Below are 13,627 nucleotides of genomic sequence, written 5' to 3'. Positions count from 1 at the left end.
TTGTAGTACTGAAGTATCCCAATCTGTCATCAGAAAGCAGTTCAACATATCAACAGAGAGCGACTGGGATGCAGAGTTTGTATGTTTATCTCTCATCTAAATTATGTAAGATTTTATTCATGTCCAGTGTTGTCTTGATCCTTCTGCCAAATTAAATAATAATAATCATTATCATCCTATAATGAAAATGCTTCTTCTATTTAAAGGATTGTCAGATGGTTTGATCCGCCACTAGGTGCTGCAGGCGGGCTGACCAGAATCTGCTCTGAAGCCAAATTCACAAGCAACATGAGCAAACATCAAGATTGCAGTCTATTAAAAACCTTGACTTCCAATCGCAAACGCTGGCCTGTCCTGGTCCTGGTTTTCTTGGTTGAATAGAAGCTTATTCATAATGCTCCCTACGTTCTCCAGTTCAGTGTTAAATCTTGACCTATTTCTGTTAACAGAATTTTCATTTTCTAAACAACGTTACTGGTGTCATGGGGCGGACAGTAATGAGGGGATTACATTTAAATAGCCTGCCATTCAGTGCTTTTCATGAAGTATAAAGATTCCCCAGTGGTCAGTGGAGGTCTATTGATGAGGTATTGCCTGATCAATTACTCAACCAGTAAGCCTGGATTTAGGAAGATTGACTGTGAGGCTTTCCAGCCTTTACAGAGAGCACTCCCTGGAGACTTTTGGCCTCTGAAAATTATGAGTTCTATTTAACATCGAGGCAAACCTTCTAGTAATGTGCAAGTTTTAATAACCTCACAATAATATTTGAATAACCGTCTCTTTTTGGACCACAAAGTTTTGCCACTAGGTTGGAAACACTCTATTGTCTAAAATGTTATATGATGCATCCTTATTTGGTAGTAAAAGTCCCAGACAAAACTATGACAAAAAGCAAAAAAGTACACACATGTGGGCAGTAGTGATCACATACAGTGTGTCTACTTTATGTCACTCGACAGAAGTTCATGATTAGCCAAACATAAACAAAGGCTGTCTTTCAGGCTTCCAATCTCTTGCATTTATTTTGAAATCCAAGGTAACCTTAAAACAAACAAGATATAAAACCTATAGGTTATTTTTTTATCCCTGTGTATGTTGCATCTATCTTTGCATAATTCTTCCTGCCCATACTGGCAATTAATAGATCCCTTCCTAACATGATCTACTGGAAGTGCTGGTGGACAATATCCACAGTCCTTGAAATGTGTTCAAAAGTTTGTAGTCAAATTTATAGTCAAATAAAAACAAAAATTCCCTTATGTGGAAAACACAGATTCTTGTGTTTTTCTCTGGATTTCCTTGTTGAGCTTCAGTGGAAGGATAATAACAAAAAGAGAGAAAATTATACAATATGTACACACACAAGAAAAGTAACTTGATTTGACTAGATTGCTAAAGCCTCATATTAACTTCAGGTAATTTTAGAATACATGTTGGTGGTAGGAAGGCATTAGGAAGGGATCATTAAATGGTCAATATGAACAAGAGGAATGATTATGGCAAAAAAAAAATGTGACCCTATCCTTTAAACAATTAGCCTATGGACTGAGATTATTTTCAATACACTTTATTTGTCTTACTCATATCATCAAAAGCAATTGCAGTAATATCTGTGATTTTACTTTGGGGAAAGGTGCACCAACTAATGTGTAGATCCATTTTCTGAAAGGAAAAAAAAAAAAGGGACAAGAAAAAGAATTCAAAGAATAGTAAATACATACACACACATAAGACATGTTACCTAGTAGTTAATGTGAGGTTAAATTTTCTATTCAAAGACTGTTGGGTAGAAGAATAGAAAAATTAAAATCAGAGAGGATCTAAGCGCCTGACTCCTGCATCTGACTGGCCGGCGGGGCTCAGCCACTGTAAGGCCTGCTTTCAAGTATTATATCCGGTCTCCTGACAGTCATGGCTGCTTACTACTGAAGGCCAGTTACACTGTTTTGTTTTGTTTTTCTACTTGCAATTTGGGCAAAGACTGTGTGTGCTAATGTAATTATGCAGACATATAGCATATCACTTCCATGACAGCGAACTGGCTTTTGTACTTCTGGTAGAACAAAACAAGAATTTTAAATATGCTGCATTAGACTGTGGGCAATTGTTATGATCACTTTTTTCTGACATTTTTAGGACCAAATATATAATTGATTATTGGAGAAAAGAATTAGCAGATGAATTTGTAATGAACACTGATGCTATGGTGAAACTGTCAGAATGGAAAGCAGATCCATCATTAAACTAAGCTCAAAGCTAAATACTTACTTAAGTCAGCACTCTTTCATTGATGAAGTGTAGATACTTGAGTCACAGGGTTTTGACTCAAAGGACGAGTGCTGTAAAATATGCAGTGAAGTAGGTGTGAAACAAAGAAATTAAACATATTTCATGCAAATGTATGTGCATCATTGCACCTTTTTATTTGCACTTTTACACAAGAGTTTTACAAACACAACAGATTTGCAATGCAGTGCAACTGTTTACTCAGTGTGCAACACATTGTACTTATAATAGGTAAAAAATACCTGACTGAACGGTACACAACAATCAACACATACTTATATAGTCTCATCATCACAGTATCAGTGATGTTTTTGGACAAATTGCATAAAAATGCCACATTTTATATGACCTCTCTTTATCTGTGATACAATAGAGAAGCTTTTTCATGCTTTTAATGCTCTCCAGCTCAGCTCACATTTTAAAAGTTGACCTATTTACCACTTTCTAAACAGCATTGCTTACTGATGTCACAGGGCCGATGGTAATTAGAAAATGACTTTTAAATAGCCTACCATTCAGTACTGTCCACAAAAATTTGAAGATTCTCTGGCTAATAAAGGTCTATTGATTAGGCTTGTTCTCTCTCTCTCTCTCTCTCTCTCTCTTTATATATATATATATATGTGTGTGTGTGTGTGTGTGTGTGTGTGTGTGTGTGTGTATAATCTCAAAAAGCTATTCCTTAAGTAGATATGTGGTCTTTTAAATTTAGTATAGTATTTTTATCTGCACAATAATGTGAAAAAAGACAAAATTAAGTGAGTAAAAAAATAACATCTTTCTTTATTGAAGCCTAGCGATATAAGTCACATTAGGACAGTGCATGATGAAATGATGAGATTGGGATTATTACAGCAATGTGTCCTGTGATGTTAAAATTATTATTAGGTTATTAGGATTTTCCCATTAAACTCTACTGCTGCAAGAGTTTATGTTCTACCCCTTTCACCCAACACATACATACATAAATTCAACACATATTGTATCTTTCATTCGTTTTTCACCTCATAGTCAAACACTGAAACAACAGCACAAATTCTCCTTACAGAGAAAGCAGATCCACACTGATTTTTGTAAATATTGCCAGCAGTTAAAACCCTGTTTGATTCAAGATTTATCACAAATCCATACAAATGTTATAACAGATGGGTAAGTATTTGTCAGGCCACTTGGGATAAGGAGTGAGAGTTTGCTCTAAATCAACCTTTCTGACTTATAATAGTTTATAGTGATTTCTTGTGAATCACCACAAAAACAAAAATGCAATGCTATATGAAATATGTTCTTCTTTGTTACAGTTTTCTTTTTCAAATTGCTGATGATAGTTTCTATCAGTGTAGCATTCCTGGCTGAATGATGGTCTAACCCTTCAACTGAGGTTCACAAAGTGTTTATTTTATGTGCAAATACACCATACTGTAGCTCAACCCACAGCTGAACATACCTTGAATACACATTTTCCAAAATTAAGCACACACTTATGCCATGTGGACACACTTGACAATCTACAGAGTCTTTCTCTCGGCAAGACTCAGAAAAGCCCCAGCTTTAAAATCTAAAATGACAGGACAAATAATACCTAAATAATACCCAAATAATAACCTTTAAGAAAATACTTATAAGATGCATAAAAATGAAAAACAACAAATTCTGGGAACATGCTGGGCCATACTAAAGGTCATTTACATTCAAAGTGAAGTTCCTGCTTCAGAGACTTAATGCTGTTGTTTTCACTGTTAACCAAATCATGTGTTACAGTAACAGTTTTAAACCATCTACAGATTAGTCTCAATTTACCGTCTGACTGTCACATGTGGAAAAATCATGTTTTAGGAAAACAATTTCAGAAAAAAAGAACCAAACAATGACACATACTGGACAAACGATTAAATAGAACAAAATCCTATGTGTGTATGCACAGAATAAAATACAAATGAAAAGATGTGTTTGATGAAATCTCTCCCTCCTAAAAGAATCTTTTACACATGAGGCAACAGGCAGAGATCCTGACTAACATAAAATACTTACAGGTAGACTGAATATGAGGTTCCATGTGTGCCAAAAGTGTGTTGAAATATTGTGTTTCAATTTTTTTTTATCACAGTGTTTTTTTTAATCTGTATTTGTTAATTTGCTTGTCGTTATTTTATAATAAATATATATTATTTTATATATTTTATTATCTTCACTTTGTACCTCAACTATGACTTTGCCTATCACTCCTCTTGTTTATATCTTTTGTAGTATCTGAAAAAAACACAAGAAAAAAAACTTGGCCCCAGTGGTCCATCTTGCTACAAACTATATTATATAAAAGTGATATAAAAGTGATTATTACTGTCATCTGTGGTCAACGGCCCACACTAGACTAAAACCAATGATGCACAAGTCCATGTTTCAATGGTCTCTAACTTCCCTACTCTGTCTCTCGGCCCACTCAGCCCAAAGCCCATTTTTCCCCTTTTCCCGTATTGTTGACTTAACTCTTTAAAGGGGATATATTATGCTTTAACTATGATTAACTTGAGGTAGAAATGCTCCCTGAAAGTTAAAAGCCCAGGTTTCTTCAACCTGCTCTGAACACTTTGCAATGTTTTTTTCTACCTTACCCATGCCCTTAAACAGCAGTCCGTTCATAGCCTTTGTTGCTAAGGTTGTTGCAAAGGTTTTTCCATATGTTGATCATGATGTCCACTCTCATATTTTGGATTGGATTCCAGCTCAAACATGTACAGAAGTATCTGAGAAATTCACATTTTGAGTAAAGAATGAGAAAAAGTAGTGAAATCCTGCTACTATAGTTTGTTTGATGGTTTGTCAGTGTAGCCTCCAGAGCTGGCAGAAGTCTCCTGAGGGGCAGCTTACAAGAGCTGGCCAATCAGGACAGAGTGGGCTTGGGAGGGGAGGTGGTCTTAAAGAGACAGGGGCTAAAAGACTGAACAAAGGGGCTGCATAAAAGGGCAGTATGAGTTAAATAAGGATTTTTTTTGTTGTTGTTGTTTTTTCTACTATAAATCATGTAAAGATACTCCAGTAGTACCCCAGATTAATTTTGGGGATTGATTTGAAATAAACTACAGTGCAGCAATTAATTACAATATTAATAATAGTTTTTGGACAACAATGGAGGTCTGTGGCACAGAGGAAGAAGCTTTTCAGACTTTGGCTACACAGACAATACTTGTTGGTAGGTTTAATTGGTTTGAGCCCTATCATGGGATTTATTAAGAAAAATATACAGTATCTACCAGCCTGACTCTTTAATTTGGCACATTAACACAAATCGTACTCAACGGTTATACCTTTTAGTCAAAAAGTTTCTCAGTTTCAATATGTGGTTCAATATGAAACAATCCCATATCAAAAGTGGCCTGCAGTCTCATTTATCAACTACTTACTGTACAATATTGTCCTGACATCCCTTCACAAGGCAGTTTCACGCCTGTGACTCATATAACTGATGACCCTCACATGACTGTCATGTGACCTCAGTGACTCTCAGGTGACATCAATGCACAAACAATCCAGAAGGGCTTAAATAATATATTTATAATATACAAAACACATAGGAATACAGTGAAAGAGTTTATTCTGGTTTTGTGTCAGTGTTAATGGATTATGGTAAATTATGATGACATGCCTTTTACCTTAACTGTCAGTCAAAATGAATAATAATCATTAAACAGATGTAATACTGTTGATGTCTGAATTTAAAGTTATCAAACAGAAATGATTAACCAAAACCAAACAGAAGTGATGTACAGAGTCAAAACGGTGTACAACAGTAAATAAATGTGCAAATATGAAAGTCAACAGTAATTCATATTATAAATTCTGAAAACAGTATTTATGTGTAACAGATTTTTGGCACAAACGTAACCTCATACACCCTCATAGACCAACAGATCAGAAACAGACCAGAACATCTAACAACCAATACCTGAGATTCAGTTTGACACCAAACAAGGGCATCATTGTCTCCATCATATAACTACAGGCCAGGCCGCCTTACCCTCACTTCAGAATTTCAAATGTTTATTCAGTAAAATCTTAAGGCTTAAATTCATGTTTATGATTATTATATAATGGAACTTCAGATTATACATTTGAACTGAGGGCAAACACAACCCAGCCTGTTTTATAATGCTTTTTTATGTGCATAAACATTAGTTGTATCACTCATGATTCAAGGTAAACAGTACAGTGTGCTTTCTGCACAACTAAAAGTCAGTTTCCTTTTGCTTCTACATAACGTTGGCCTCCCACAGACCTGACTGATATCACATGACATCATTTGACCCACCAAAACAGGAAGCAAGAAACAAAACAAACAAAACAACATTCTTAAAAAATATTTTATCAATAAGCACATTTATAACTATTGACAAAGCATTTAAATGTAAGCAGCAAGTCAGTCTGGAAATATTGGTAAAATGCAGACAGTGCAGAACTAAAGCAATATTGAGTTTGTGCAAAATGTTTGCTGCAGCAGTGAATTATGTTTTGTGGAACTTGGATTTTGTGCAGAGAACAGTGGGACTAAGAACTGCATCTACTAGAAAACATGCCTGACTTGCACTACAACAACATGAACAACCTGTACAATATGGTGTAATACAAACTGCAGTTTCATTTGAACCAATATTGCTATTGTGTTAGATTACATGCGACTGTACAAGTGTGTAGGATATGCTGTCTATTCCTTGTTCTGTAGGTGTAGAGCTGCTGAATTCTGTCATCCTGAACTGACAAATCATATTTTACTTGACTATGATTGATAAATCTGTTTAGTTACTGTATATGGATTTTAAAGGACCAGTGTGTAGGATTTAGTGGCATCTAGTGGTGAGGTTGCAGGTTGCAACCAGCTGAATACCCCTCCCCTCCCCCTCCCCTTCCAAGCGTGTAGGAGAACCAGCGGTGGCTGCAAAACTCGTGAAAAACACAAAAGGCCCTCTCTACAGCCAGTGTTTGGTTTGTCCGTTCTGGGCTACTGTAGAAACATGGCGGGCTCTGTGGAAGATAACCTGCTCCCTATGTAGATATAAAGGGCTAATTCTAAGCTAACTAAAACAAAACAATTCCTTTCTCAGATGATTATACACTAATTAAAACATACTTATGAATATTATATTCCATTTCTGCCAAGTCCGCTCCGCTAGATTCCACTAAATTCTACACACTGGACCTTTAATATTGTAACTCCCTGTGGGCAATATTTTGATCTGATGATGTGAGTCAGTTTTTTTGTTTGTTTGTTTTTTTGTTCTGAACTGTGCATTAATGAATTATGGCTTGTTTTACATGTGCAACGCCCTAAAATTAGGTCTTCTGACCAGGGCTTACTGGTTGTCCCTCGCGCTCAACTTAAAACAAAAGGTGATTGTGCCTTTGAAGTGGTGGCTCCAACACTGTGGAACACTCTTCCTGTAGACACACGATCTGTGGTCTCTGTTGATGCCTTTAAAAAGCAGCTGAAAACTGGCCTTTGTCTTGCCTCTTACTGTCTAGGGTTTGTATGTTGTGTCTTTTTAAGGTCTGTTGTTGCTTGTTTTATTGTTTCTTTTATTATATCTCATATTGTGCTTTCTTTAACAATTTTACTTCTGTGAAGCACTTTGTGACCTTACTCTGTGAAAGGTGCTATATTGAATAAACTTTACTTACTTACTAACTTGCCTAAATTGACCCACCTTTAGATTAGTAGTACCAAATGTACCAAATTTGGAGAAAAAACTTGGACAGTTAAGCAGTAGTAGCAGTTTAGCAGCTCATGTTTTTCATAGTGAAAAACACGAGCTGAAGCACATTAATGACCTACTGTGACCACCGAAAGTAAGAAATTGCTCTTTTTTTAAAAATGAAAATTGACAGCAAGATTCAAGATTAACTCTTGAAGCCACTTTTGTCCTGCTAAGGTCAAAACATGGACTAGCTGGCAAAAGCAGGTTTTGCATATTTTATGCAATTGTTATAACTCTGTCTAGGTGGAAATAGAATATAAATTAACATGTAAAAGCACTTTTAAGACCAACACCATCTGTACATAGGCCAGTAGGGCTTGGAAATATTTTGTATATTATATTTTGTACCAACTAATTACTTGGCACACATGGGGCACAGCACGGGACACATTTTTCTTCCTCATTGTTTACTCATAAGTCCCAAAATGTGATGAACATGTGTCTTCTGTGGACTGTAGGTAATCAGGCATGTAGTTCCAAAAGGTAACCTACAGCAAACCATAAATGTCCCTCCCTCCCTGACAGATTCATTACCATTCACAAAAGGTAAATGTTAGTTATATTTTGTGATGTGAATCAATCCCATGCTTCTCCACAGTAGGTATGATGAGATGTGCGTAGAGAAGAAGAATATAAAGAAGAAGCAGGTCTTTTGTAACAATACAAACTGCACATCACAAACAGTCAATGCAAAGAGACAGCACGTAAATCTAGCGGATAAATTTAGTCTTGAAGGATCAGTGGCACTAGAGGGTTGCTGGAGAATCCACAGAGTGTCTGACTTACTCGGACAATGCCCCGATTAGGGTTGCAGTCATAATAGAATCCAGTCAGGTGTTTAAGACAGTAGGACATGTCCAAACACTTAGGCTTCAACGCTTGCAAAGTGCTGAGTGCAGACACATGGAGGGAAACAAAAGAGGTTCAATGGAGCATGTTTACAAAAGACTCAGCAAGAAAATCATAGCAGCAAGAAAATTATAGCAGCAAAGGGAACATCAACTCATGAGAAAAATATTACCAGAATGTGTGACAAATTGTGCCTTTTTTTTTTTAAAGACTTTTGTGCTGGTTGTCATGCATGTTGCTGTTGAAATACAAATGTCACAGTTTCACTCAGACACCATTTGAAGCTGGACTAGTCAATAAATCTACACATTGCTACTGTGTATTATTAGTCTAGGGCTGTTTGCTATGGTGTCACACAGCATTTTAGGTGTGTTCAAATGTACTGATAAAATTAAGGTAAAGTCTGTTTTCTGGTAATAGATTTCATTACAACAGCCATCTTTCCATGCTGTCAAGTGCTGCTCATATGACATTTTTTATGATAGCACACACCTCTCTCTAAAATTAATCAAATTCACATCTGGAAACCACAAAAAAACATGACTTTGCTCTGCTTTGCCATATTTGTATATGTGTCACATTCTGGTTGGTGATATGGATAAAGCCTTCTATTGATGCAAAAAAAAACCCTGTTATTCTAACACTGCCATTTGATTTTCAATATTTTTCGCAATGAGAGATATACACAACCAGAGATAGTAAAGGAATGGATACAGTAGAAAAATCTCTGATGGTTAAAGATATTGTCTGATCACCCAACCCTATTTCAAAGTATTAAAGATGTATTACCTATAGTAAAGAAACAAATCCCCAGCCTAATATCCCTTAGAATTAGGCACATATTGGAGGATTCTGATTTTTGCCAAGTGCCAACGTTCAGTCCCAAAGCAGGAGTGTGACCTTTATGTAGTCAGGTGGAAAGTAAGGGTGTGGAGGAAGGGGTGTAACATTTGCATTTTTATTAACTTTTACCACAATCTTTTCCTAACCTTAACCATATGGTGCAGTAGTTGTCTTGTACAGATATCGGAGAAAACAAGAAATGTTGGTACTGGATAACAAAAAAAAAAAACATTGTCAATCAACATAATCTGTGATTTTGCAGAATTGTCCAATATCAACACTCTTGTCTAGAGACAGTGTTGAAATGTCAGAGCAGCTGATATTAGTGGCTGAGTACACTTGCAGCTTTCAGGAGCTTCATCTGAAAAGGTTGTACAATGGAAATCTGGTCCAAACTGCAGTGTGTTACTGAAGGTACTGAATGACTGCAGTAACTTGGGGTGGAAACGTTCATAGTCTACATTAGACATGAAGCATGAACTGTACATGCGTCAGGCATGATTATCACACCCCAACAAGCAAAATTCCTCAGATGAACCTGAGCCACTTTGAGGACTGTCATTAGACTCAACACTGATTCATTTAACCAATATTGTATCTTCATCCCAGTTTGCCTCCACTTTAAACATGCAAATAACAACCTTTGAATCTCCCTGATGCTTCAAGCTAGCTCTTTTTGACCTCACAAAGGATTCTTCCCACTCCATCCACTTCAGTCAGTCTGCCAGCTAAACCTGCTGTTGAACTTTCCTGGCACTCATGAGCCTCTCTGTGCAAACAGAGAATCAATGTCCTCGTTTAACCTCTTTCCGTCTGCCTGCCCACTGAATGACACTGAAAAGTAAAATCAAGTACCTTCAAACTAGCACTCATTTATGATTTGTGGAGTAAAGGTCCACAAGACAGACTTGCATGGTTTTCAAAATGTGAAGCTCATGTTTTTGAATATTGCTTATCCTATCAGAAAAGTGCTTACATGAACATTTAATATGAAATTTTAAATATTTTTATAATGAGGCTGCAGGTTTGCAGAAAAGGGAAAATGTTCAACCAAATAAATGTTTACTTTAAAGGAATCACTTGACATTTTGGGAAATATGCTTATTTGCTTTCTTGCTAAGAGTTGGATGACAAGAATGATGGGAGACTCTTATCAGACCACTACAACCCGCAAAGCAAGGGCCATGTGAACATCAGAGACAGCAGATGGTGTCAGGAGGCTACTTTTCAGTAGCTTTGCTAGCTTGTCAAATAGTAATGCTAGGTAACTAAACAGTGAAGAAGCACATAACACAACTTGGAAAACTAGTCTGTACAGTGAAGGGAAAAATGCACTAAAGCATTTCTTTATACTCAGAAGTTGTGATTCAAATTATGCAAGAATATTTAAATATAACATCCAAAATATAACCATGAATATTCATGCAAAATAACTTTGTTAATCTGATTGTAAAAACAACATTTAAGCATCCCTTCAATAGGTCTGTCGTCCAGCAAAAGACTTCCATCAATTCTGTTCATGTCTGTCAGGAAAAATGACGGATAAAGAAGAGGAAACATGTTGTAAAGAGACAGTACACCTCATTTTCATCAGTTCTTCTGTAATGTCTCTATTCTAACAATTAAAGAAAAAGTAATAAAACAATGTGACATAGCAATAGCTCACACCGCGAATAGTGCCCAAATGGCAGTGGACATGCTAGCGGATTAGTTTGCTAGTGTTAGTGCCTGCAGTTACCCACGACAGCCACTTGACCCTAATCTTGCAGGTTGTAGTGGCCCATGGAAAGTCATCACTGTGAAGTATCTCCATTAAATATAGAACTGGAGCCAGGAGGTGATCAGCTTAGATCAAAGACTGGTAGCATTAATAGACAGCTAGCCTGGCTCTGGCTTAAGTTAAAAAATCCACATACAAGAATCTCTAAAGCTCAGTAATTAAAACATTGTATCTTGCAGGAAGTCACTGTAGTAGACTATATACAGTACTTTCCTTCATAACTTTTCATTTCTTAGTTTTCTGTTTGTGTATGCATTAAACAAGCAAGATACAAAGCATTAATTTGTGAGCTTTAGAGAGATTGGAAGGTATATTTTTAGCCATGCTAGGTGCATGGCTATAGGGATGGCAATGTCGGTCTGTCGGTCCATCCCTTTGGACAGACAGAAATGTCTCAACAATTATTGGAGAAATTACCATGAAATTTGGTGTGGACATTCATGTCCACCTCAGGATGAATTCCAATATCTGCCGTGATCTCTTGACTTTTTTTCTAGTCTCTCCATCAGGTCAAAATTAACCAAATACCTGTAAATATAATGACATTCCCTTCAGCCTCAGATGCACTTTGTGTTTAGTGCAATGTAGCAAATGCTAGCATGCCAAACTAAATTGGTGAACATGATAAACCATATACCTGCTTATCGTCAGCATGTTAGCATGGTCATTATGAGTATGCTGGCATGGTGATGTTAGCATTTAGATCAAAGTACAGAGCTGCTGGCAGACTCTTAATCTTGTTTAACTTTTGCTATCTTCATTTTCCCCTGCTTCAAGTCTTTATGCTAAACTAAGTTAATTGCCTCCTGGCTTGAGCATCATTCTTAACACACTGACATGAAATATTTTCATCTAACTTGAAAAGAATGAAAATAAGCATATGGAAATGTTGAGCTATCATTTGGAGCATTATGAAAATGATGATGTTATTTCTGTCAATGGCCATAAAGGAAAAAAAGAAGCTAACAAACCAATAATAAATAGATTACAAAATGGTCCCTGAATTAATCATAATTGTTCCTGTTCCCATAAACACAATTGCACTGTAAGTTTGGTAGTAGTGGAAAAAGTACTGAAAAAATGACAAAACTGCTGGATTTGTTTCTTTTTATGTGCATCTGTCCACTTCTCTGCAACAATCCACAACATATATATGTGTGACACAAAACTGTTATCAATGAATACTGAATGGTTTTGTAGGTAAAGTGCACTCCTGTGCGTGTGTTTTCTTGTGAAAGGTTTAACCTTTAGCTTTTGATCAGTGCTGCAATGTGACAATACCCTGTTAATGTAATATCAAAGTCTCGGTTTCACCTATTAGAGTCACAAACATCTCCTTGTGCAGTTTAACAGCTGATGAGAACATAAGCTGACGTGATTCAGTGCCTTTTGAAATATCTACTGTATACAAGCCACAGGTGTAGGAGTACAAAAGACAACAGCCTGTACAAACAGAAAAAATACAACTTTGAGCTTTGACGGTAACACCCAAACCTGATTTGACAAGGCTTACATCAGGTTTTTTTTTTCTGTTTCAATTTGCAGTTAATGTTTAGAAACATTGTTAATTTCACGCTTTTGCAATATTTGGATTCGCAAAAAAGGTTATAGCTCCAGATGTGACTTGACTTTGGTTGGAAACTTCTTAAAATTTCAAACCTGAGTCAAGCCATATTATGAGAACACTGTAGTGAGTCGGTAATACTAAAATGTTAAGTCAAGAAGCTTACACAACACATCACTTGTATGTTGTAACCACTGTTAAGACAACGCTACTCCACAGATGAAGGAAAACCTCGTGGGAAAGATGTGTTTCCAAGGAAGAGGAGGTGGGGAGCTGCGGGAAGCACACAGAGATCCAGCGTGGGTGCAAACAAGCAGCGAGACTCAGGAACCACCGGCTACAAAGGTGAGCGGTTGATGATGTCATAGCAGATGACAGGCAGCGTGTGATTGGGTAAGTGTAGGGCACAGAGGGCAGGGAACAAGGCAAACTGTCCAAATAGAAGAGGTAAGAGGGTCACACAGTCTAAGTGTCTGTCTCACATCTCGATGTGAGCTTCTTTGGCTGGTGGCGTGTCCTTTAATGAGCCCGAGATGGTGTAGAACCTGCAGGAACATG

At 36.8% G+C, this 13,627-nt stretch overlaps 1 protein-coding gene across 2 annotated transcripts in view; it reads right to left on the bottom strand.

The window, feature by feature from the left end:
• Positions 1 to 7,507: 7,507 nt before the first annotated feature.
• Positions 7,508 to 13,627, bottom strand: part of opn5 (opsin 5) — a 73,242-nt gene continuing 67,122 nt past the window's right edge. For both annotated transcript variants that reach the window (XM_067571759.1, XM_067571761.1), the window contains one exon: positions 7,508 to 13,614. In XM_067571759.1, the coding sequence (XP_067427860.1) occupies positions 13,548 to 13,614 (67 nt within the window). In that variant the 3' untranslated portion in view covers positions 7,508 to 13,547. The remainder of the gene's footprint in view (positions 13,615 to 13,627) is intronic.

The sequence above is a fragment of the Thunnus thynnus genome, chromosome 18, assembly GCF_963924715.1.
Source record: "Thunnus thynnus chromosome 18, fThuThy2.1, whole genome shotgun sequence".
Classification (NCBI taxonomy): domain Eukaryota; kingdom Metazoa; phylum Chordata; class Actinopteri; order Scombriformes; family Scombridae; genus Thunnus; species Thunnus thynnus.
The sequence above is the reverse complement of the archived record's forward strand: the minus strand, read 5'-3'. Positions and strand labels throughout refer to the sequence as shown.